The sequence below is a fragment of the Saccopteryx leptura genome, chromosome 1 (genome assembly GCF_036850995.1).
Source record: "Saccopteryx leptura isolate mSacLep1 chromosome 1, mSacLep1_pri_phased_curated, whole genome shotgun sequence".
In the NCBI taxonomy this organism is placed as follows: domain Eukaryota; kingdom Metazoa; phylum Chordata; class Mammalia; order Chiroptera; family Emballonuridae; genus Saccopteryx; species Saccopteryx leptura.
In genome coordinates, this window is record NC_089503.1 from 218684636 (window position 1) to 218707883 (window position 23248).

The following is a 23248-nucleotide window of genomic DNA, read 5'->3' on the forward strand; positions in this document are numbered from 1 at the left end:
TTGTATGAATCATATATAGCTCATATGATCAGGCAATTCCACTTCTGGGTTTATAGCCAAAAGAATGGGAAGCAAGGACTAGCAGCACAATAATTACAATAACCAAAAGGTGAAAGGAACCCAGTGTCCATCAATGGATAAATGGAGAAATAAAATGTGATATATACACACAATGGAATTTTTTTTTCTTTTTCTTTATTTACAGAGACAGAGTCAGATAGATAGGGACAGACAAACGGGAACGGATAGAGATGAGAAGCATCAATTATTAGTTTTTCATTGCAACAACTTAGTTGTTCATTGATTGCTTTCTCATATGTGCCTTGACCACGGGCCTTCAGCAGACCGAGTAAACCTTTGCTAGAGCCAGTGACCTTGGGTCCAAGCTGGTGAGCTTTGCTCAAACCAGATGAGCCCACGCTCAAGCTGGCGACCTCGGGGTCTCAAACTTAGGTCTTCGGCATCCCAGTCTGATGCTCTATCCAGTGCGCCACCACCTGGTCAGGCCACACAATGGAATATTATTTGGCCTTTAAACGGAAAGAAATTCTGACATGTGCTACAAATATGGATGAAACTTGTGACACTAAGTGAAAAAAGCCAGACATCAAAGGACAAATACTGTATGACTCCACTAATATGAAGTACCAGGAGTAGTCAAATTCAGAGACAGAAAGTATAATCGTGGTTACCAGGGACTGGGAGAGGGAAGGGCGGAATGGCTAATTATTTAATGGGCACAGAGTTTCAAATCTGCAAGATGAAATGAGTTCTGGAGATGGATGGTGGTAATGAATTCTAAACAATTTGACTTGGGTTGGTGAACATACAACATACAGATGCTGTATTATAGAACTCTATATCTGAAACATATAATTTTATAAGCCAATGTCACCAAATTTATATTTTAAAATTAAAATTTTAAAAATGTGAATATACTTAATGCCACTGAACTGTACACATTCAAATGGTTAAAAATTAAGGTGGTAAATTTTACTTTACCTGTATTTTACCAGTTAAAAATAATTAAAATTTCACAAATAAACAGTGAAATGCCACATTCACAAACACAAGAAAATGTACATCATGTCACCCTACTTCCCCCTGCTTAAAATTGCAATGTATTCTTACTGAACAAGATTAACTCCAAATTTCTTACCACAGCTTCCAGGGCCCTAGGTGTGATCTGAAACCCAAATACTTCTGACATTTCCAAACCTCACTCTCTCCCTTACTCATTCTGCTCCGACCAGTGTGGCCTTTTATTAGTTTCAATAATATACCAACATCAGTCCCTGCTCGAGGACTCTGTTCTTGCTATCTCCTCACCTTAAAATGTTGTGACCTACCTCATACTACTCAGCAACTTCTCTTCATTCAGGTCAACGATCACTTCACAAATCTTCCTTGGGCACTCTACACTGGTCTCCTATAAGCTTTCCCTCCCTTCATTCTTGTAACATCTTGCTGTTTTCTTCTAAACATAAGTTACTATCTGAATTATCTTATTTATTACTTGTCCTCTCCTCCATGATGGTAGCATCTTATTCACAGCTACATCCTCCAGAGCAGCGCCTGGCACACAGAATGTAATCAATAAATAGGTACTAAACAAATGACAGAAATTGAGTGCCCAAACCACCCCAACCCTGGCTAGTTGGCTCAGTGGTAGAGCATCAGCCCAGCATGTAGAAGTCTGGGGTTCAATCCCCAGTCAGAGCACACAGGAGAAGTGACCATCTGCTTCTCTACCCTTTCTCCTTCTCTCTCTCTGTGTCTCTCTCTCTCTTCTCCTCCTGTAGCCATGGCTCAAATGATTTAAGCATGTTGGCCCCGGGTGCTGAGGATTGCTCCTTGGCCTCACCTCATGCACTAAAATAGCTCAGTTGCTGAGCAGCAGAGCAGCCAGCCCCAGATGGGCAGAGCATCGCCTGGTAGGGGACTTGACAGCTGGATCCCAGTTGGGGAGCATGCAGGAGTCTGTCTCTCTGCCTCCCTAACTCTCACTTAATAAAAAAAAAACCACCCCAATCTATTCCTTCGTCCTTCCTTTACATCAAATTTTAATTCCCTTAGGATCCAATTCAACCTTCTTTCCATCTAAAAAATATTCTGCAATCCTATACTACAAAGAGCTTATTTTATGTGTCTTTACCTAATGCTTATTGTGTATACAGCATATATTATACTTGTTTATACAATTGTTATGTATATTTCTTTGGATTCCCTATCAGACCATTTATTGAGGAAAGACATCTCTTACTTACTCTTTTTTTTTTTTCATCAACCATAGCACTAAGAGTTACTGTTCAGGTATGCCGTGTTCAATCATTATTTGATAAATGAATAGTTTGTGGCACTGTTTGAAAGTAAATAGTCTCAAGTATCTAAATTTATCTAATTGAAAATAAAACTCTAGAGCTTTTAGGTCAGACATAACTATATCAAAATTTAAGTTTAAAACATTTTTACTGCATAGTGCAAAATATTATTGTCTAATCTTATTTAAAGGAAAGCATAAAATTTGATTAGGGTGTACATAAAATATTTAATATTAGTTCCAAAGAAGAAAGCAAGCTTGTATTTCTTTTCTTCATAATTTACAAAATGCTTTTAAGTCCAGAATTTCAGAAAATCCCCTTTTAAGACACAGAAATACAATCTTTTCATTATAAAAAATATAAAGATGAAATAATATATCTAAATTTTTTGTGCTTTTCAAAGGGTCTCTTTTTCCACCACTATGCATATTTCCTGAAATATACAAATTATACAGTATTTAGCAACTGCAATTTATCCAACAGTTGTGTCTATTCTTCCCAACAAATTAAGAGATAAATTAGACTAAAGTTTTAATTATAATGAGTTTCAAAATATTAGGTTTACTCTATGTTAAATTATATCTCTAAATGCAGAGCACAAAATGATTCATATATTTTAATATTAAGAAGAAAAATTATGTATAATTTATATCTACAGTGCAGGGAGAGAATAAATGTTTGTGTCAGCCTTAGGAAACAAACAGCCCTATCAAGTGACCAACTAGAAAAGATTCACGCTAGAGGCTCAATAAATAACAGTAATGATGACAACCACCTCCCATAAGTACATTACAGCCCATTGTCCACATCTGATTATACTAGTCTAGACCTTGGGTAAGCACATACACACATTTTTACCAAGAGTTTCCCAATATTACTGCTCTATTTCCTGGGCTTTCTGTGACCCCCATTAGCAGCAACTGTCATATTTTCTCTACTAAACATCTTCACCACTGATGGGAAAGGAAGCTACCATTTTTCTGCACCCAAACAACCCAGAATATGGAAGCAGCGTTCGTAAAGTGACAATCCTTCTAACATTGGGATTTCTTTAGAATTAACTAAAGAGAATAGTCAAAACCAAATCTGAGAGGGGAAAAGGTGTTTCTGAAGTCTTCCTTCAGCAATATGACAGCTATTAAAACCTTATCTCTCAGACTATATCTCCATTTATTAATATAGTCTTTATTCTTATTTTGCAGAATTATTACTTAACTCTCTATGTAACTGCCTGCTTGCTCACATCTCTCTCTCTCTCTCTCTCTCTCTCTCTCTCTCTCTCTCTCTCTCTCCCCCAACACATACATGGCATATTCAATAATTCAATAACACAAAATTCCTTAAATTGGTATCTTTCTACTCCTTTCTGAGGTAAAGGTCTCTGTAACAACTCTAAGTAAAAGATGCAAAGAGTCTAACATCATAAAATACATAAACCTAAATAAAGCCCTAGAAAGAACAGAATGGTGACCAACAAAAGAATACTTTTTAAACTTTTTGTTTTTCCGAATTCTTTAGCAGGCTGCATACAAATTTATAACCAATCTAGAGCTTCCTCAGTTCAGAACTAGCCCAGGTGGTACCCACTTCTTGTGGAAGCTATAATCCTTCATCCGGGAGACTGCATGCACTTCACAACAACTGGAATGAAAAGAGCAAACACTCCACAAAGATATTTCTACCAGAAAACAGGAGAGCTCAGTGATTTAATATAAATTTTAAATTTAACATCAATGTCACAGCCTGATATCAAGCTATTTTTCCCAAACTTATTTTGCACAATAACCCCTAGTTGTGTCTTTTAAAACACTAACTCACAATGGTAGTGAGGTTAGAATGGAAGAATAGAGAGTTGACAAGTTCTAGATGAAAGAAATTCTTAGGGCAATGAAAGAATTTATTCTCAAGAGAATATGTATATATATGAGGGAGATAAGTCAGTTTTATGTAGAAAGGAAAAAAACATTGATGGAAATGGCTCTGCTAACTCCCCACTTGGAATGCAACACAGGATTTCTGTTACAACATATCTACCATCTTCTAGTTTCCTATAACTGCCTTGGTCTCTTCACTACTGGTAGCATTTGCTCAGCATTTTGTAGGAACTCATCCTTCTAGATCCCACCTTGATTACCTTATTTAAATTACAACATCCTCTGCCCCACATTGTACCTATTCTGAGATTTCTCTCCCTGTTTTTCTCATAGCATTTATCACCTTCTGACATAATATAAACTTTTTTACTTCTTTATTGTTCATCTATGACAATTTAAATAAACTGTATTAGAGTAAGAATGTCTATTCTGTCTATTTGCAAATCCTTTATTCCCAAAATAGGTAGTGTGCATAAATGTTTTCTAAACGAATGAAGTGAATTGACTGTTTTCAGTTTATTTTCATTTAATTCTTCTCAAAGTTTAGTTTTCTTTCCTCTTTCTCCAACCCCTAATTGACTTCCACTTTTATGTAATCATTTCCATTTAATATAGTAAATAATTCCATTTAAATATAAACTATAACAGTTTTAAAAAATGCATAAGGCTATCAAATGTCTGTTCAAACATAAGCATACTGAATCCACACTACCTGTTTCTGAAAGTTATACATTGGCCTTGCTAAGAAAGGTTAAACAAGAAATCCTGCACTTAAAGTAATAATTCCTAAAATCTTTAAGCAGTAAAAGCACAATTTAAATGATTGTTTTACCTCAATCAGAATGTAACAAACCTAAGAAGTAACCATAGAAAACCAAGATCAAGCTAGAAAATTAAAAGTGAAAAGAATTTGACCATATGAGTGGTTTAAAGACAAACACTTGAAGAAAATAAAGAAAAATATGTTTACACTAATTATGGGGAGAAATTAAACTTTCACAAAATACTAAACATTAAGTAGTCTTATCTTTAAGTGGAAAGAATAATGCATGCCTCTTTATAAACAACCCACACAACCTTCAATATCCATTCTATTCAGGGTTAAGAGTGAAGAGATAAAAATCAACTCTCAACAAATCTTTGAAACAATGTCTTACTCTACTCCCCAAAATTAGATCATTCAAACAACTGTTTATTATATTTAAAGTTTTCTTGTGAATTACCTTACTATGCAAATAATTTTTAAAATTTAAGCAGACAGCCCACAGCTCTTTAAAAAACACTAAAATAAAAACCACTCCAGAGTATCCAAGAGACATACTCTACTTTTATTCAGATTTCAACTTTGGATGGTACAGATAAGACTATATCCTAGCCGCACTGCTTACATAAATGCAACAAATGCCTTTAATATCTATTAGCAAAATACAACCCGATAATGGCCAATGTGGTCAGAATAAAATATGTTTAGCCCTGGTTCCCTTCCTCCCTGTCCTCCTTCACTCTCTCCTCCATTTCTTCTCACTTATCCCATAAACATTTTTTAAGAATCTATGATATTTAAAGTGAAGAAAAATGCAAGGCCTACTAAATGAATGCTCAGAAAGCAGTGGTTCACTCTGAGCAGTGGAATATTGAAGAGAGAGACAGGTATATTAGTTCTAGAAACATTATGTCTTTTATGGGGGCTATTTACATATTCGGATACAAGTATGAATTATTGCTATAATAAGCAGATAACGACTATCCCCAGAGGATAATTAAAGCAATGTGACCAACAGTATGTAGGATAATCTGCCCTTTCTACGCTTTTCAAGGATGGGGAAAAGAAAAAAGTCAGAATAGCAGATATAAGAGTAAGAAAGCTAGGAACATTCTCAAAATGTATTTTCAGTAAACTAAACCCAATACTGTAATTACAGGTTATTTTTAATTACTTATGTAATTAACAAAGTATAAATTTCAAGATAGAATTTTTATCTTAAAATCTTTAACAAATATTGTACCTTAAACTAGGTTTCACAGTCTACTACTTTCCTGAATTTTACTGTAAATAACTAAAAACTTTAATCAGCCCATAATATACAAATGAGGAGAAAAATTGAGAAATTATGCAAAAAGACAAGCAATTCCATAGGGTTCCTTAGTATTTTAAGATATAAAAATCTTATTTAGAGAATTTGCATTGCTTTTTCAGAACTCCAGAGTATAAGGACAAACACAGGACCACTTAATATATAAAATTATCCAATGCATTATTCCTCATAACTCAAGTCAAATGAGTGAAGTTACAAGACTTGATGATGTACACAGAGCAGCTGACTCAGAGATGCCTACAACATCAGGAGTTTAAAATGCTCTAAATACTATTTACTGGGTGGATGGAAGGCAGAATGTCAAGAACGCAGGCCACCCAGCAGCAGGATCTTTTCACACTGGCAAAACTAACTTCGATACTGAGATAGTAAAGCTTCAAGAAGAAATGTCAAAAAGCCATTAAGAATAATAGAAATAAGAAAGGCAAAATATAAAATCTAAACTTTTAACTAAATACAAAAGACTTTTAAGATTTATTGACACAGAATTTAATTTATAAATGTAAGCAACAGTTGTACTGGAATTAGTTTAATCAAATTCATTTTTCAATTAAACATGTTTTTAAAGTGAAGAAAAAGCAATTAATATAAAATAAATCAAATATATAAATAAATCAACTAAATCCCAACATACATAATAATGTGACCTATCATGCTTTAATTTAGTGTAACATCGAACCTCCAAATTTAATTAAGGAAGGTGAAGGCAATGGTAATAGCTGACTTTCGTTATTTCCCGTTGGTGTGGTACCACAGTATCACAGACCATTCTGAAACTGGGGTCATGGTGTTCTTTAAATAATATAAAGCTGTTTCAAAACAAAACCGTGCATTTGGAAAAAATAAAACTCTTCAGATCAATTGCTTGCATATTTAAAACAAAGTAGAGATGATAGTACTGATAATGATTCAATACACCATAAAACAAAATGATGATTCAGGAAATCAATGTCCTTGCTCAAAATATGTGCAAATTTAATTTTTTAGCTTAAATCATATTACACGTATATGTATTCTCTTCTGTCTTGGTAAAAATAATTTTAAAAATATTACATGATTATATCATATATTACTGATTATTTCTACACATAATTTTGTTTGCATGAAAAAATATCAATCATTGAACTCAAAACCAATAAAACAATGTGTTTACAGAGAAAGTATCATATCAATTAAACAGGTAAGTTAAGAGAAACATTTCCACCAAACAACAATTACTTATGTCTGACCTAAGTAATTGATTTGCTAATGATAGCCATCAAGTCCCGATAAACCTTATGCTGTAGTCTCAGCCTGTAAAGGTCCTCATGTTATTTACACTAATAAAACATTAATCAGGGACAAAATTTATAGCAGCTACTCTATAAATGAGGTCAAGGCAGGTCAGACTTACATAATAAGGAAAAAAAGGTTGGTCTCTGCAGTGAAAAGAAAAACCCTTATTATTATTCTTCTAGCCCCTGGGAGTAAGTTCAGTAGCTAAACACTGCAACCTACTTGACTGATACATCCATCGCTATGTAAACTGACTTAACCGCAACATACTGGATATTTATAAAAGGCAAGCCAAATCCACTGATTCAAAAAATAAATCTATAAGTCATATCTTTAAAATATATTCTACCCTCTAAATAAAGACAGAAAGAAAACTTTAGTCACTACCTCCACTATCACTAATAGATGTCAGTTCTCTTTCTAACGCTGTTTATTTCTTACATTTACTTAAAAGTCAAAGGATAAGTACTTACTATAGGCTAAGGTCTAAAATAAAGAAGACAGTTTCTAACCACAGGAGGATAACAAATCCATACAAAATAAGAGAAGCACAGGCAAGAAAACAGAAAAAGGGTATTACAAGAGCTATGACCACAGATACAAAAATAAGTAATTCAAATAATGTTTCCCTAAAAGAATCAGGTATTCTGGAGAAGGACATTTGAGAAAAAATAAGAAAATTCATTCCTTCACAAAATACATAAATAGTTTATTGTAAAATAGTTTTTATATGTATATATATTTCCTTTTCTCTTGATAAAAAATCCTCAAAGAACTATCACTTACCTACTGTCAATAATATCTGTATAAAATCATCTATGTTTAAGAAAGAATGTTGTTTACATAAAAATAAAAATTGAAACAGAACCTATAACGATGATGTACTCAATGGAGTCAATACCATCAATTACACACAAATATTACTGTTTACAGGACACTTCTATTGAAGCCAGAAATACAGCCATAAACAAGAGACAGAGAGACTGCCCTTATAGAACATAAATACACACTTTACAGGAGGAGACAGAAAATAAAGATCAAGATGAAAAGAGAGTAAGAGATAGGAACAACTGTTTAAGAAATGAGGTGAAAGTAACCTGGTAACAGGTTTCTGGAAAGACTTTGAGGAGGTAACATCTGAACTGGGACTTAAATGAGAATGAACTAGACCTGAAGAGACCTGCAGGTGGACCTTCCGCTATGGTAGAATAAAAAGATCAACAAATCCCCCCCCCCAAAAAAGAATGGAACTGAAAAATAACTATTTCAGGGTTCAGAAATATGACCCAAGGTGAAATTTAGTATAATTTTATTCATGGAGGTTTGCTAAACACTGAGTCAGAACAAATAGAGTCCAGGGCAATCTTGTCTGGGAATGCCCTACTCAAAGCTGCTTATGGAAACCAGCAACTTCACTGACAGAGATAGCTGGCTTGATTTAGAAAAGAGGGCAGAAAATGAATCCTAAACTAAAAATGAGAAAAGCCTAAAGACCTCTTAGACTGAGATTATATTTGCAGTTAGGTTGAGCAGGAGACAGTAGAATAAACCAGAATCTGAAGAGGGAGATCCTGAAAATAAAACAGCCACAGCTGTTATGTATGTTATACACACACACACACACACACACACACACACACACACGTATGTATGTTAGTGGAAGTAAAAGCCAGGACTGAAAAAAACTACCCCAAAATTTGAATGTGTTGCCAAACAAAACACAGATCTAACAGCTATTGTGGCCAAAGGTTTCACTAAAACTTCTGACCAATCATTTCTGATCTCTAAGCTGCAGAGAGAAGGGATGACCTTTAAAAAATCAAACTAAAACAATAAGAATCATTTTGAAAAAGTTAACCAGCAACTTTATTGAAACAAAAATACAACAGAGACAAATTGTGCAAAATAAGCCAAAGCAAGTAACCTTTAAAAATCAATAAACAAAACCAAATTCGACAGTTATTTTTTAAAAAGGAAATATATTTTAAGCAAGTAGGAATTATCCCATGTATAAAAATTGGGCTAAAATTTCAAAATCAATTACTGTAATGTAATCAATCACAAATCAACAAGCAAAAATAAAAATCACATGATCTTATCAATAGTTACAGAAAAAAGCTTTTGACCAAACCCAACAGCCATTCATGAAAAAAGAACTCTAAGAATAGAGGACACTTCTTCAATTTCAACAAGAACACCTACCAAAAAACCTACAGCTAACATCATACTCAAGGATGAAAAACTCAAAACTTTGCCAGTAAGGTCAGAACAAGGTAATGATGTCCCCTCCTACTATTCATTTTCAATACTGTAGTAGAAGTTTTAGCTAAAGAGGTGAGAAAATAATATGAAAGGCATAAATGTTGTCATAAAAGACATAAGAATTTCTTTGTTCTCAGATTACATAATTGCCAATATGGAAAATCCACAACAATCAACAAAGAAAACTTCTGAAACTAACCAGCTATTATAGCAAGGTTGCAGGATACAAGGTTAATACATAAAAGTTAATCACTTTCCTGTGTACTGACAATGAACAAGTGAAATTTGAAATAAAAAGCACTACACCATTTTCATCAGCACTCCTCCAAAAGACGAAAAATTAAATATATATTTAATAAAATACGCATAAGATCTGTAGAAGAAAAAGTATAAAACTCAGGTAAACAAAATAAAAGAGTTGAATAAATGCAAAAATATCCAAGTTGACAGAGAGGAAGACTCAATATCATCAAGATGACAGTTCATCCCACCTTGGTCTACAGATTCAATGTAATCCCATTTAAAATCCCAGCAATATATTGACAAATATCGACAAGCCAATTACATACTTTTATGGAGAGGCAACAGGTACAGAATAGGCAACAAAATATTGAAGAAGAACAATGCTGAAAGACTAATATCACCCAACATCAAAACAACTCTAAAGCTATAGAAATCAAGACAGCGTAGTACCGGTGAAGAAATAGACAAAAGATCAATGCAACAGAATAGAGAGCCAAGAAATAAACCCATATATATACAGTCAACTGATCCTTCACAGTGGAGAAGATTAGGCAATACAAAGGACCAATCATACTCTTCTCAACCAATGGTGCTGGAACCACGGGACATCCACATCAAAAAACTGAATCTAGACATAACACTTACATCCTTCACAAAAATTAACTCAAAATGGATCTCAGACCTAATCTAAAACTCCTACAAGGTAACACAGGAGAAAACCCAGATAACCTAGATATGTCAGTAACTTTTTAAAAACAAAACCAAAGACATGATTCACAGAAGAAATCACTGATAAACTGGATGTCCTTAAGATTAAAAACTACCATTGTATGAACGACAATGTCAAGAGAATTAGAAGACAAGACAGACTGAAAGAAAATATTTGCAAAAGACATAGCGATAAAAGACTGTTACCCAAAACATAAACAGAAATACTGAAAGTCAACAAAAAGAAAATAACCCAATTTAAAAATGGGACAGGAACTAGAAATAACACAACTGAGAACTGGAGGCAGACAACACCAAGCCTAGACTCAACCAGCTATACAAACAATACACCCAAACACACAGACATAATAAGACAGAAGTGCAATCCAAATGAAACCACAAGAGAAAACTCCAGGAAATGAAATGAGTGATAAGGAAATAACCAAGCTTCCAGATGCAGATTTTAAAATAATGATAGTAAGGATGCTTTGGGATCTTAGAACAACAATGGATGGTCATTACGAACACCTAAATAACGAAATAGCAAGTAAAAAAAGGACATTAAAATATTAAAAAAGAATCAGTAGGAGGTGACAAATACAATATCAGAAATGAAGACCGCAATGGAAGAAATTAAAAGCAGGATGGATGAAGCTGAGGATCGGATCAGCGAGTTGGAGGACAAGATGAACAAAGGCATGGAAGCAGAGCAGAAAAAAAGAAGAGACTCAAAAAGTCTGAGGAAACTCTGAGAGAGCTCTGTGACAATATGAAGAGAAATAACATCTGCATCATAGGGGTTCCTGAAGAAGAAAAACAAGGGATAGAAACTTTATTTAATCAAATCATAGCTGAAAACTTCCCTAAATTGATGCAAGGAAGGGTCTCATAAGTTCAAGAAGCACAGAGAACTCCATTAAAGAGAAACCCAAAAACACCTACACCAAGACACATCATAATTAAAATACCAAAGCTAAGCAATAAAGAGAAAATATTAAAAGCTGCTAGAGAAAAGAAGGCTATCACCTACAAAGGAGACCCCATAAGGATGACATCCAACTTCTCAACAGAAACACTTGAGGCCAGAAGGAAATGCAAAAAATATTCAAAGTAATGCATAACAAGAACCTACAACCAAGACTACTTTATCCAGCAAGGCTATTGTTTAAAAGGGAAGGAGAAATAAAAAACTTCCCAGACAAAAACAAACAAACAATGAATTCATTACAACCAAACCAATGCTGCAGGAAATGTTAAGGGGCCTGTTGTAAACAGATCAAAGTGGGAAAAAATATAGCAAAAGAGGAATACAGCTTTAAAGAATAAAATGGCAATAAACAACGACATATCAATAATAACCTTAAATGTAAATGGATTAAATGACCCAATCAAAAGACATACGGTAGCTGCCTGGATAAGAAAACAGGACCCGTACATATGCTGTCTACAGAGGACACACCTTAAAACAAAAGATGCACATAGACTGAAGGTAAAAGAATGGAAAAAAACATTTCATGCAAATGGAAATGAAATAAAAGCTGGGGTAGCAATACTTATATCAGACAAAATGGACTTTAAAACAAAGGACTTTAAAACATAGTAAGAGATAAAGAAGGCCACTAAATAATGATAAAGGGAGCAATCCAACTGGAAGATATAACTACTATATATATCTACACACCTAATATAGAGAAGCACCTCAATATATAAAGCAGACTTTGATGGATATAAATGGCAAGATGAACAGCAATACTATAATAGTAGGGGATTTTCAATACCCCACTAACATCATTAGATAAATCCTCAAGAAAGAAAATTAACAAAGAAACAGAAGACTTAAAGGACACACTAGATCAACTCGATTTAGTAAATATCTTCAGAACCTTTCACCCTAAAGCAGCAAAATAGACATTCTTTTCAAGTGCTCATGGTACATTCTCTAGGATAGACCACATGTTAGGGCACAAAAGTGGTCTCAACAAATTTAAGAAGATTAAAATCATATCAAGCACTTTCTCTGATCACAATGTCATGAAACTAGAAAACAACCACAACAGAAAAGCTCAAAAATTCTGAAACACGTGGAAACTAAATAGCAGGTTGTTAAATAACGAATTAATGATGAGATAAAAGAAGAAATAAAAAAATTCCTAGAAACAAATGATAATGAGCATATGACAACTCAAAATTTATGGGACACAGGAAAAGCAGTACTGACAGAAAAGTTCATAGCACTACAGGCACACTTTGAGAACCTAGAAAAAAACTCAAATAAAAACTTAACCCTACATCTAAAACAACTAGAAAAAGAACAGCAAGTAAAGCCCAAATGTAGTAGAAGGAAAGAAATAATAAAGATCAAAGCGGAAATAAATGACATAGAGGCTAAAGAAACAATACAGAGGACCAATGAAACTAGGAGCTGGTTCTTAGAAAAGGTAAACAAGATCGATGAACCTTTAACTAGACTCACCAAGAAAAAAAGAGAGAGGACTCAAATAAATAAAATTAGAAATGAGAGTGGAGAAATAACAACTGACACAATAGAAATACAAATTATTTTAAGAAAATACTATGAAGAACTGTATGCCAAAAAACCAGACAACCTAGATGAAATGGACAAATTCCTTGAAACATACAATCTTCCAAAAATCAATCTGGAAGAATCAGAAAACCTAAACAAACTGATTACAACAAATGAGATCGAAACAGTTATCAAAAAACTCCCAACAAAGAAAAGTCCGGGGCCTGATGGTTTCACAAGTGAATTGTACCAAATATTCAAAGAAGAACTAACTCCTATCCTTCTCAAGCTATTTCAAAAAATTCAAGAGGAAGGAAGACTTCCAAGCTCCTTTTATGAGGTGAGCATAATTCTGATTCCAAAATCAGGCAAAGACAACACAAAGAAAGAAAATTATAGGCCAATATTCCTGATGAATATAGATGCTAAAATCCTCAACAAAATATTAGCAAACTGGATCCAACAATAAATGAAAAATATCATACACCATGATCAAGTGGGATTTATTCTCGGGAGGCAAGGCTGGTGAAATCTTCACAAATCAATTAATGTGATTCATCACATAAACAAAAAGAAGGAGAAAAACCACATGATAATTTCAATAGATGCAGAAAAAGCATTTGATAAAATCCAGCACCCATTCATGATCAAAACTCTCAGCAAAGTGGGACTACAGGGAACATACCTCACATGATAAAGGCCATCTATGAGAAACCCACAGCCAATATCATACTCAATGGGAAAAAATTAAAAGCAATCCCCTAAGATCAGGAACAAGGCAGGGGTGCCGCCTTTCACCACTCTTATTCAACATAGTTTTGGAAGTCCTAGCCACAGCAATCAGACAACAAGAAGAAATAAAAGGCATTCAAGTTGGAAAAGAAGAAGTAAAACTATCATTATTTGCAGATGATATGATATTATATATAGAAAACCCTAAAGTCACAGTCAAAAAACTACTAGACCTGATAAATGAATTTAGCAAAATGGCAGGATATAAAATTAATATTCAGAAGTCAGAGGCATTTTTATAAACCAACAATGAACTGTCAGAAAGAGAAATTAAGGAAACAATCCCCTTCACTATTGCAATAAAAAAAATAAAGTACCTAGGAGTAAACTTAACCAAGGAGACTAAAGACTTGTACTCGGAAAATTACAAAGCATTGATAAAAGAAATCAAGGAAGATAAAAACAAGTGGAAGCATATACTGTGCTCATGGTTAGAAAGAATAAACATCATTAAAATGTCTATATTAGCCAAAGTAATTTATAAATTCAATGCAATATCAATTAAAATACCAATGACATACTTCAAAGATATAGAACACATATTCCAAAAATTTCTATGTAACCAAAAAAGAACACGAATAGCCTCAGCAATCTTGAAAAGGAAAAATAAAGCGGGAAGTATCACATTTCCCAGTATCAAGTTATACTACAAGGCCATTGTACTCAAAACAGCCTTGTACTGGAGTAAGAATAGGCATATAGATCAATGGAACAGAACAGAGAACCCAGAAATAAACCCACAAGGTCTATGGACAACTGGTATTTGACAATGGAGGTAAGAGCATACAATGGAGTAAAGACAGCCTCTTTAATAAATGGTGTTGGGGCCCTGGCCGGTTGGCTCAGTGGTAGAGCGTCGGCCTGGCGTGCAGAAGACCCGGGTTCGATTCCCGGTAGGGTACATAGGAGAAGTGCCCATCTGCTTCTCCACCCCTCCCCCTCTCCTTCCTCTCTGTCTCTCTCTTCCCCTCCCGCAGCCGAGGCTCCATCGGAGCAAGCGGGAGTCTGTCTGACTGTCTCTCCCCGTTTCCAGCTTCAGAAAAATACAAAACAAAAAAAAATGGTGTTGGGAAATTAGACATCTACCTACAAAAAAATGAAACTAGACCACCAACTTACACCATTCACAAAAATAAACTCAAAATGGGCCCTGGCTGGTTCACTCAGTGGTAGAGCATCAGCCTGGCGTGCAGGAGTCCTGGGTTCGATTCCCAGCCAGGGCACACAGGAGAGGCGCCCATCTGCTTCTCCACCCTTCCCCCTCTCCTTCCTCTCTGTCTCTCTCTTCCCCTCCCGCAGCCAAGGCTCCATTGGAGCAAAGTTTGCCCGGGCGCTGAGGATGGCTCTGTGGCCTCTGCCTCAGGCGCTAGAATGGCCCTGGTTGCAACAGAGCGACGCCCCAGATGGGCAAAGCATCACCCTCTGGTGGGCATGCCGGGTGGATCCCAGTCGGGCGCATGTGGGAGTCTGTCTGACTACCTCCCTGTTTCCAACTTCGGAAAAAATAAAAAAATAAAAATAAACTCAAAATGGATAAAAGACTTAAATGTAAGCCATGAAACCATAAGCATCTTAGAAGAAAACATAGGCAGTAAGCTCTCTGACATCTCTCGCAGCAATATATTTGCTGATTTATCTCCACGGACAAGTGAAATAAAAGACAAGATAAACAAATGGGACTTTATCAATTAAAAAAGCTTCTGCACAGCTAAAGACAATAAGAACAGAATAAAAAGACAAACTACACAATGGGAGAACATATTCGACAATACGTCTGATAAAGGGTTAATAACCAAAATTTATAAAGAACTTGTAAAACTCAACACCAAGAAGACAAACAATCCAATCAAAACATGGGCAAAAGAAATGAACAGACATTTCTCCAAAGAAGACATACAGATGGCCAATAGGCATATGAAAAAATGCTCAACATCACTAATAATTAGAGAAATGCAAATTAAAACCACATGAGATGTCACCTCACACCAGTCAGAATGGTCCTCATTAACAAAACAACACAGAATAAGTGCTGGTGAGGATGTGGAGAAAAGGGAACCCTCCTGCACTGCTGGTGGGAATGCAGACTGGTGCAGCCACTGGGGAAAACAGTATGGAGATTCCTCAAAAAATTAAAAATCGACTGCCTTTTGACCCAGCTATCCCTCTTTTAGGAATATACCCTAAGAACACCATAGAACTGTTCCAAAAGTAGAAATGCACTCCCATGTTTATGGCAGCATTGTTCACAAAGCGAAGATCTGGAAACAGCCTAAGTGTCCGTCAGTGGACGAGTGGATTAAAAACCTTTGGTAAATATATACTATGGAATACTACTCAGCCATAAGAAATAATGACATCAGATCATTTACAATAACATGGATGGACCTTGATAACATTATACGGAGTGAAATAAGTAAATCAGAAAAAACTAAGAACTATATGAATCCATACATAGATGGGACATAAAAATGAGACTCAGAGACATGGACAAGAATGTGATGATAACCGGGGGGGGGGGGGGGGGGGGGGCCGGTGTGGAGGATAAGAAGGGGGTTGGAAGAGGGGAGGGGCACAAAGAAAACCAGACAGAAGGTGACAGAAGATAATTTGACTTTGGGTGAGGGGTATGCAACATAAACAAATGTCAAAATAATCTGGACATGTTTTCTCTGAACATATATACCCTGATTTATCAATGTCACCACATTAAAATTGATAAATTAAAATTAAAAAAAATAAAAACAAAATAATAAATAAAAATGGGACAAAGATCTTAACAGACACTACACCAAAGAAGATATATAGATGACCAATCAGGAAATGAAGATGTTAGAGAAATGCAAATTAAAACAGTAAGATATCACTATATACTTATCATAATGGTTTAAATCTGCTAATTCCATTCAATACCTTCAAAAAGAATAAAATACATAGGAATAATGTTTTTTTAAGTATAAATGTCTATATACTGAAACTTTGCTAAAAAAGTAATGAAGATCTGAATAAACGGAATAACATCATGGGTTCATGGATTAGAAGACTCAAAATGGTTAAACTGTCAATTATCTCTAAATTGATCTACATATAAAGTCAATACAATCCCCATCATAATCCCAACAGGCTTTTTCTAGATATTAGCAAGCTGATTCAAAATTTATATGGGAAAATAAATGACCCAAGTAGTCAAAACAATTTTCAGAAGGAACACTAAAGCCTACCTAATCCTACTCAATTTCAAAACATACCACAAAGTCACAGTAATAAAGACAGTATGGTATTGGCATAAAGACAGAAAAAGAGTTCAAAGGAACAGAATTGAGAATACAGAAATAAGTCTCTTCCATTTATGGTCAATTAATTTTCAGTAAAAATGATAACAATTCAGTGAGGAAAAGGCTGACTTTTTCAATAAATGGTGCCAAGATAATCAGCTATCTACATGGAAAAAGTGAACTCAGACCTTTATCTAATACCATGTAAAAAATAAACTCAAAATGAATCACAAAACTAATGCAAAGGCTAAAACTATAAAATTTCTACCTAGATGACTACTAAAGACCTAAAAATAGTATATTTCCAAAACTGAACTCTTGATCTTCGCCAGAATAACTGCTTTATCCACATCCTTTTCAATACTGGTTGAGAGAAACACCATCTCTCCGGCTGTACCGGCCAATAATCTTAACAGTACTTGTTGCCTAGCTTTCTCTGACAACCCATATCCAATTCATTAGTAAATCCAATCAGCTCCATCTTCAAAATATATCCATAACCCTACTACCGCTGCCACCCCAGTCCAAGTCACCATCATATTTAAGTAGGATTACTACAATAGCTCCCTAATTGAACCCTTCACTTCTATTCTTAAATTCCTGTATGCATTAGCCAGAGTAATCTTTTAGTAATATTTTAAATACATAACACAGATCATCTCCATCTTCTCAAAATCTTGAAATGATTGTCATTTCTCACAGAATAAATTGCAAAGGCTCTACACAAAATCTTGCCGTTTGTCATTATCTCTCTGACTTCATTTCTGACTTCTTTGCACTTTCAGCACTTTGTTGTTACTGCATTGACCTCATTCCTCAAATATGCCAGAGAAGCATACATCTGTATACTGACTATTCCCTAGATCGACAATGCTTTTCCCCTACATGCTCCCATAATTAACTCTTTCACATACTTCAAGCACTTGCTTAAATACCATTTTTTCAATGATCTCTAATCTGATCTTTCTACTTAAACTGCAGACCATGCCAATCCTTCACACTTCCTTCAAAAATCTCCATTCCCCTCAACTTGTTCCACATCATCTTTTTTTATAGCACTTACCACCTTTCCCTTATTATATAACCCATTACTTACTTTTTTATTGTTCGAAGTCTGTCAATGACTGTTTGAATGTAAAAACTACAAAAAATGACCTTTATCTGTTCTGTTTATTGCTGTTCTCCAGCATCAGAGATAACCCAGGGTACACAGTCAGTGCATAAAAATTACTGGCTGAATGAGCAGATAAGGAAACAGAGGCTCACAGAAGTAAAAGTACTTACCATATATCAAAGGGCTAATTTCAAAGCTTGTACAATTCATCACAATGTTATTATTCTGCCTTATCTATTAAATGCAAGAGTAACTTGCATAATTGAGGGTATTTACATTTACGTTTAGCAGAACACTTATTAATCAAAATTGACTTTTATAACAAGTTTTCTTAGAGAACCAAGAATTTTCTTCAAACAGGTAAGCTCTATAAATTACAGAATTTCTGGCCTAACCAGGCAGTGACCAGTGGATAGAGCATTGGCCTGGGATGCCCAGGTTCAAAACCACAAGGTCATAGGCTTGAGCACAGGCTCATACGGTTTGAGCGCTGGACTCACCAGTTGAGCACAGGGTCGCCAGTTCAAGCATGGGATCATGGACATGACCCCATGGTCGCTGGCTTGAGCCAAAAGGTCACTGGCTTGAGCCAAAGCTCGCTGGCTTGAGCCAAAGGTCATGGCTTGAGCCAGGGGTCATTTGCTCTGCTGTAGTCCTCCGGTCAAGGCACATATGAGAAAGCAATCAATGAACAACTAAGGTGCCACAATGAAGAACTGATGCTTCTCAGCTCATTCCCTTCCTGTTTTCCTGCCCTGTCTGTCTGTCTGTCCCTAAAAAAAAAAAGATCTGTTCATCAGTATTTTGTATTAAGTAGAACAAGAACTGTACATGTTCGATCAACAGCTTGCACCATCAAACTTTAAAAACATCCAATACCTCAGTGATGAAATTCAGCCAAAGAACTATTTACTTTTGATGAATAAGCACTTTGAAATTTTTTCTAAATTATTAATCATTCACTCAATGAGAAATATTTATTGACTTCCTACCACTTGCTGGACTCCAGATTACAATTTAGCAATGTTTCTCACCTGGATCACTGTAGCAGACTTACTACTACTGTTCTTGATTCCAATCAGGCCTCCTGTCCTACATCCACCCCGAATATTTCTGCCAGTTACCTTTCCAAAACCAAACTATCACAACTATCACAATTCTACTGCTGTACTTAAAATCTTCCAAGGCTCCCCAACAACTTTAGATGGAAGTCCAAATATGCTACATTAGGCCTTTTAGTATTCCAATAATTCACACACGTGTACACACAGACTCCCACAATTACACACACACACTTGAATAGTCTATATACCTTCCCACATCACAGTGTCTTCAGATACTCTACTCCCTGTATTTTGAATGCTTTTCACACACGTGTTGTCCAATTGATCCATAATCCCCACTTGTACTAGTCTATAATTATAGACCATAATTATATGCTAAATAGAAGAATTTGTTATATTTAATATAAATACCCATTCTCCCTTTTCTGCAACATTAAAACGTTTTCTACTTACTAGTTCAAATAGTTCCTACACTGACAGCATCAGTGTTTCAACACTAGCCTGAACATTATCAAGAAATTTTCCTATACAATAATTTGCTCAGAACACCATTTCCAACAGCAGCCAACCACACCTTTTAATCTACACCTTAGGTCTACAGTTCAAGTAATTCAAAATCAGCTGCCAAAAAACGGACTCAAAGTAGTCTACTCATTTCCTCAATTTATTTTTTACCTTTTCATTCTCTCACCTCTTAATCTATTTATTTTCTCCCTTTTAACTTTCTTTTCACCTATGTATTTTCTTCCTTTTTCTTTCCTAATACTACTTTTCTATTTCTGCTTCTTACGTGGAACCTTACAAATTTCCCCCACTCTCTACTTTCTTCTCACTTCACAAAACTTCTAAATAACCTGATCCCTTTCTCCCTTATGACCAGGCCATGACATAAGAGAAATAAAACAGACAGTCTAATTATTGGCCTTACAAATATAACAGAACTTAATGGGAAGTCCAAATAAGTACATATCTGTTTTCTTTATAGCTTTCCTTATATTAGAATCATTAGTTTACTTGACCAAACTCAGCTTTACTTATTAAATAATAAGGCCAGAATTTTATCATTAAGCATATACCCATGAAGAAAACTATAAAATAATTAAATATTGGCATATTTATAATAGTTATAATTTTCTACATTACTGACTACAAAAATAATAAATACAGTACCAAAAATGATGTTTCAATGACAGAAATACGGTAGGATTTTAAAGTAAAATATAATGGATATAAAATAGATTACCTTCCTTCATTGACAAGTTCAATAAAAGCAAGGCCTGCATTCTTCTGAATAGAATTCTGCCACTCCTGAAAAATAGCAGAAAACAGCTGAAAAACTTTCACTCAACAAATTATTTCTAAAAAACAACTATAAAAATAATCACACATTTCAAATTCACAACTTAGCTTTAAATGAAAATGTGTTAAACATTCTGCCTACCCAATGCAACCATATGAACACATGAATAGTTGATATTAAAAAGTAAACTAAACAAGTTAGCAACAATATGATTCTATATAAACTAAATAAGCGGAGCTATATTTATCTTGCCCTTTTTGTTCTATAACATTATATACACACCACTTAGGAGTTGGAAAGGAAGGCAGCAAAGATGACCAAGAATAGAGTTTTTGTTTTTATTTCTTTAAGAAAATAGAGGCATCACCTCAAAATAAATAGGTAGTAAATAAATGTAATATCAGTACATACTCTACCTTAAAAACTAATGGTTAAGGATTGAGAAAGAGACCAGAAAAATTAGTGAATTTTGCTAGACAACCTTGAGCTGGAAAACCATAGTTCACTAGCCTGTAAATTAGCAAAAGCTAATATAAAACTACGTATTAGTTATATCCTTTTTTTTTTTTAGGTGAGAGGAGGTGAAATAGTGAGGCAGATTCCCACATGCACCCCCACCAGATCAACCTGGAAATCCCCATCTGAGGCTGATGCTCAAGTACTGAGCTAATTTTAGCACCTGAAGCTGATGCTCTGACTAACCTCATTGCCCAGGGCCACATTTGAACTAACTGAGCCACGGGAGGAATTGAGGGAGGGAGAGAGAAATAGATGGTGTTTCTCCAGTGTGCCCTGACCCAGAATCAAACTTGGGACATCCCTAGGCAAGGTTAAAGTTCTGCTCTATCCACTCAGTCACTGGCCAGGGCTATTAATTATATTCTTTATGAATAGATTATCCATTAAAAAGCCTAGGGGCCCTGGCCAGTTGGCTCAGTGGTAGAGTGTCGGCCTGGCGTGCAGGAGTCCCGGGTTCAATTCCCGGCCAGGGCACACAGGAGAAGCGCCCATCTGCTTCTCCACCCCTCCCCCTCTCCTTCCTCTCTGTCTCTCTCTTCCCCTCCCGCAGTCAAGGCTCCATTGGAGAAGAGATGGCCCCGGTGCTGAGGATGGCTCTATGGCCTCTGCCTCAGGCGCTAGAGTGGCTCTGGTCGCAACAGAGCGACGCCCCAGATGGGCAGAGCATTGCCCCCTGGTGGGCATGCCGGGTGGATCCCGGTGGGGTGTATGCGGGAGTCTGTCTGACTGCCTCCCCATTTCCAACTTCAGAAAAATACAAAAAAAAAGAAAAGAAAACACCACCAAAAAACCAGCAGATCATGTATAAATCAATTTTTTATTGTTTTTTTTGGGGGGGTTGTTTTTGTTTTTGTATTTTTCTGAAATGAGAAGAGGGGAGGCAGACAGACAGACTCCCGCATGCACCCGACCAGAATCTACCTGGCATGCCCACTAGGGGGCGATGCTCTGCCCATCTGGGGTGTTGTTCTGTTGCAACCAGAGCCATTCTAGTGCCTAAGGAAGAGACCATGGAGTTATCCTCAGCACCCAGGCCAACTTTGCTCCAATGGAGCCTTGACTGCAGGAGGGGAAGAGAGAAATAGAGAGAAAGGAGAGGGGGAAGGGTGGAGAAGCAGATGGGCGCTTCTCCTGTGTACCCTGGCTGGGAATTGAACCCAGGACTTCCACACATCGGGCCAATGCTCTTCTGCTGAGCCAACCGGCCAGGGCCTATATCAATTGTTTTTTAATTCTCATATCAAAACATATAAATAAGTGTTAATATAATCTGGGTAGACCTACCTGAATTGAAATATAGCTAGATTTGAGAAATGTCATTGCATGTATGTGTGTCTAAAAATATACACTTGCACATATTTTTTCAAGAATTGGAAAAATATACAAAATTTTTAAGTTTCTGAAAAATAAGAAGCCCTTCTAATCTATCTACATGGTATCACTCAAGTGATCTTTTTCTGTTCTTTTATAAAGCTCAAAACAAAAAACAATGTTGGGTTACTTACTATGGCAACCATAAAGTACTCACATTTTCTGATTGTAATGACTTTAAGAATTTTAAATTTCATGTAACTTCCCACCTGACAAGTGCTCTGTGTCATGAAAAATCCTTACTTTTTTTCAGCCTTATCCTTTCTCATTTACTTTCTCTTTTTTAAATCCAATTCTGTATTATATACTTTCTTTTATGTTTTGAAAACCCAAGTTAGCTCTCAGGGCTAAAATGGCTACACACCACAATTTTGTTGTAGCAGCCTAGTTCCTGAATAGTGTCAGAAGGAACATACTAACAGAACATATACATTAGAATGGAAATTAGATAGCAAGTCAGTCAGACATTTGGGAGTAGGATTTGGCGAGACCTAGGAGGAGAGATAAACAATG

The 23248-nt window shown here is 35.6% G+C and overlaps 1 protein-coding gene across 6 annotated transcripts in view; it reads right to left on the reverse strand.

Annotated features, from left to right (window-relative positions):
* LRBA (LPS responsive beige-like anchor protein) overlaps window positions 1–23248 on the reverse strand; it is a 629646-nt gene that overhangs the window by 396915 nt on the left and 209483 nt on the right. For all 6 annotated transcript variants that reach the window (XM_066386366.1, XM_066386375.1, XM_066386349.1 and 3 more), the window contains exon 35: window positions 20789–20853. In XM_066386366.1, coding sequence (XP_066242463.1) covers window positions 20789–20853 — 65 coding nt within the window. The remainder of the gene's footprint in view (window positions 1–20788; window positions 20854–23248) is intronic.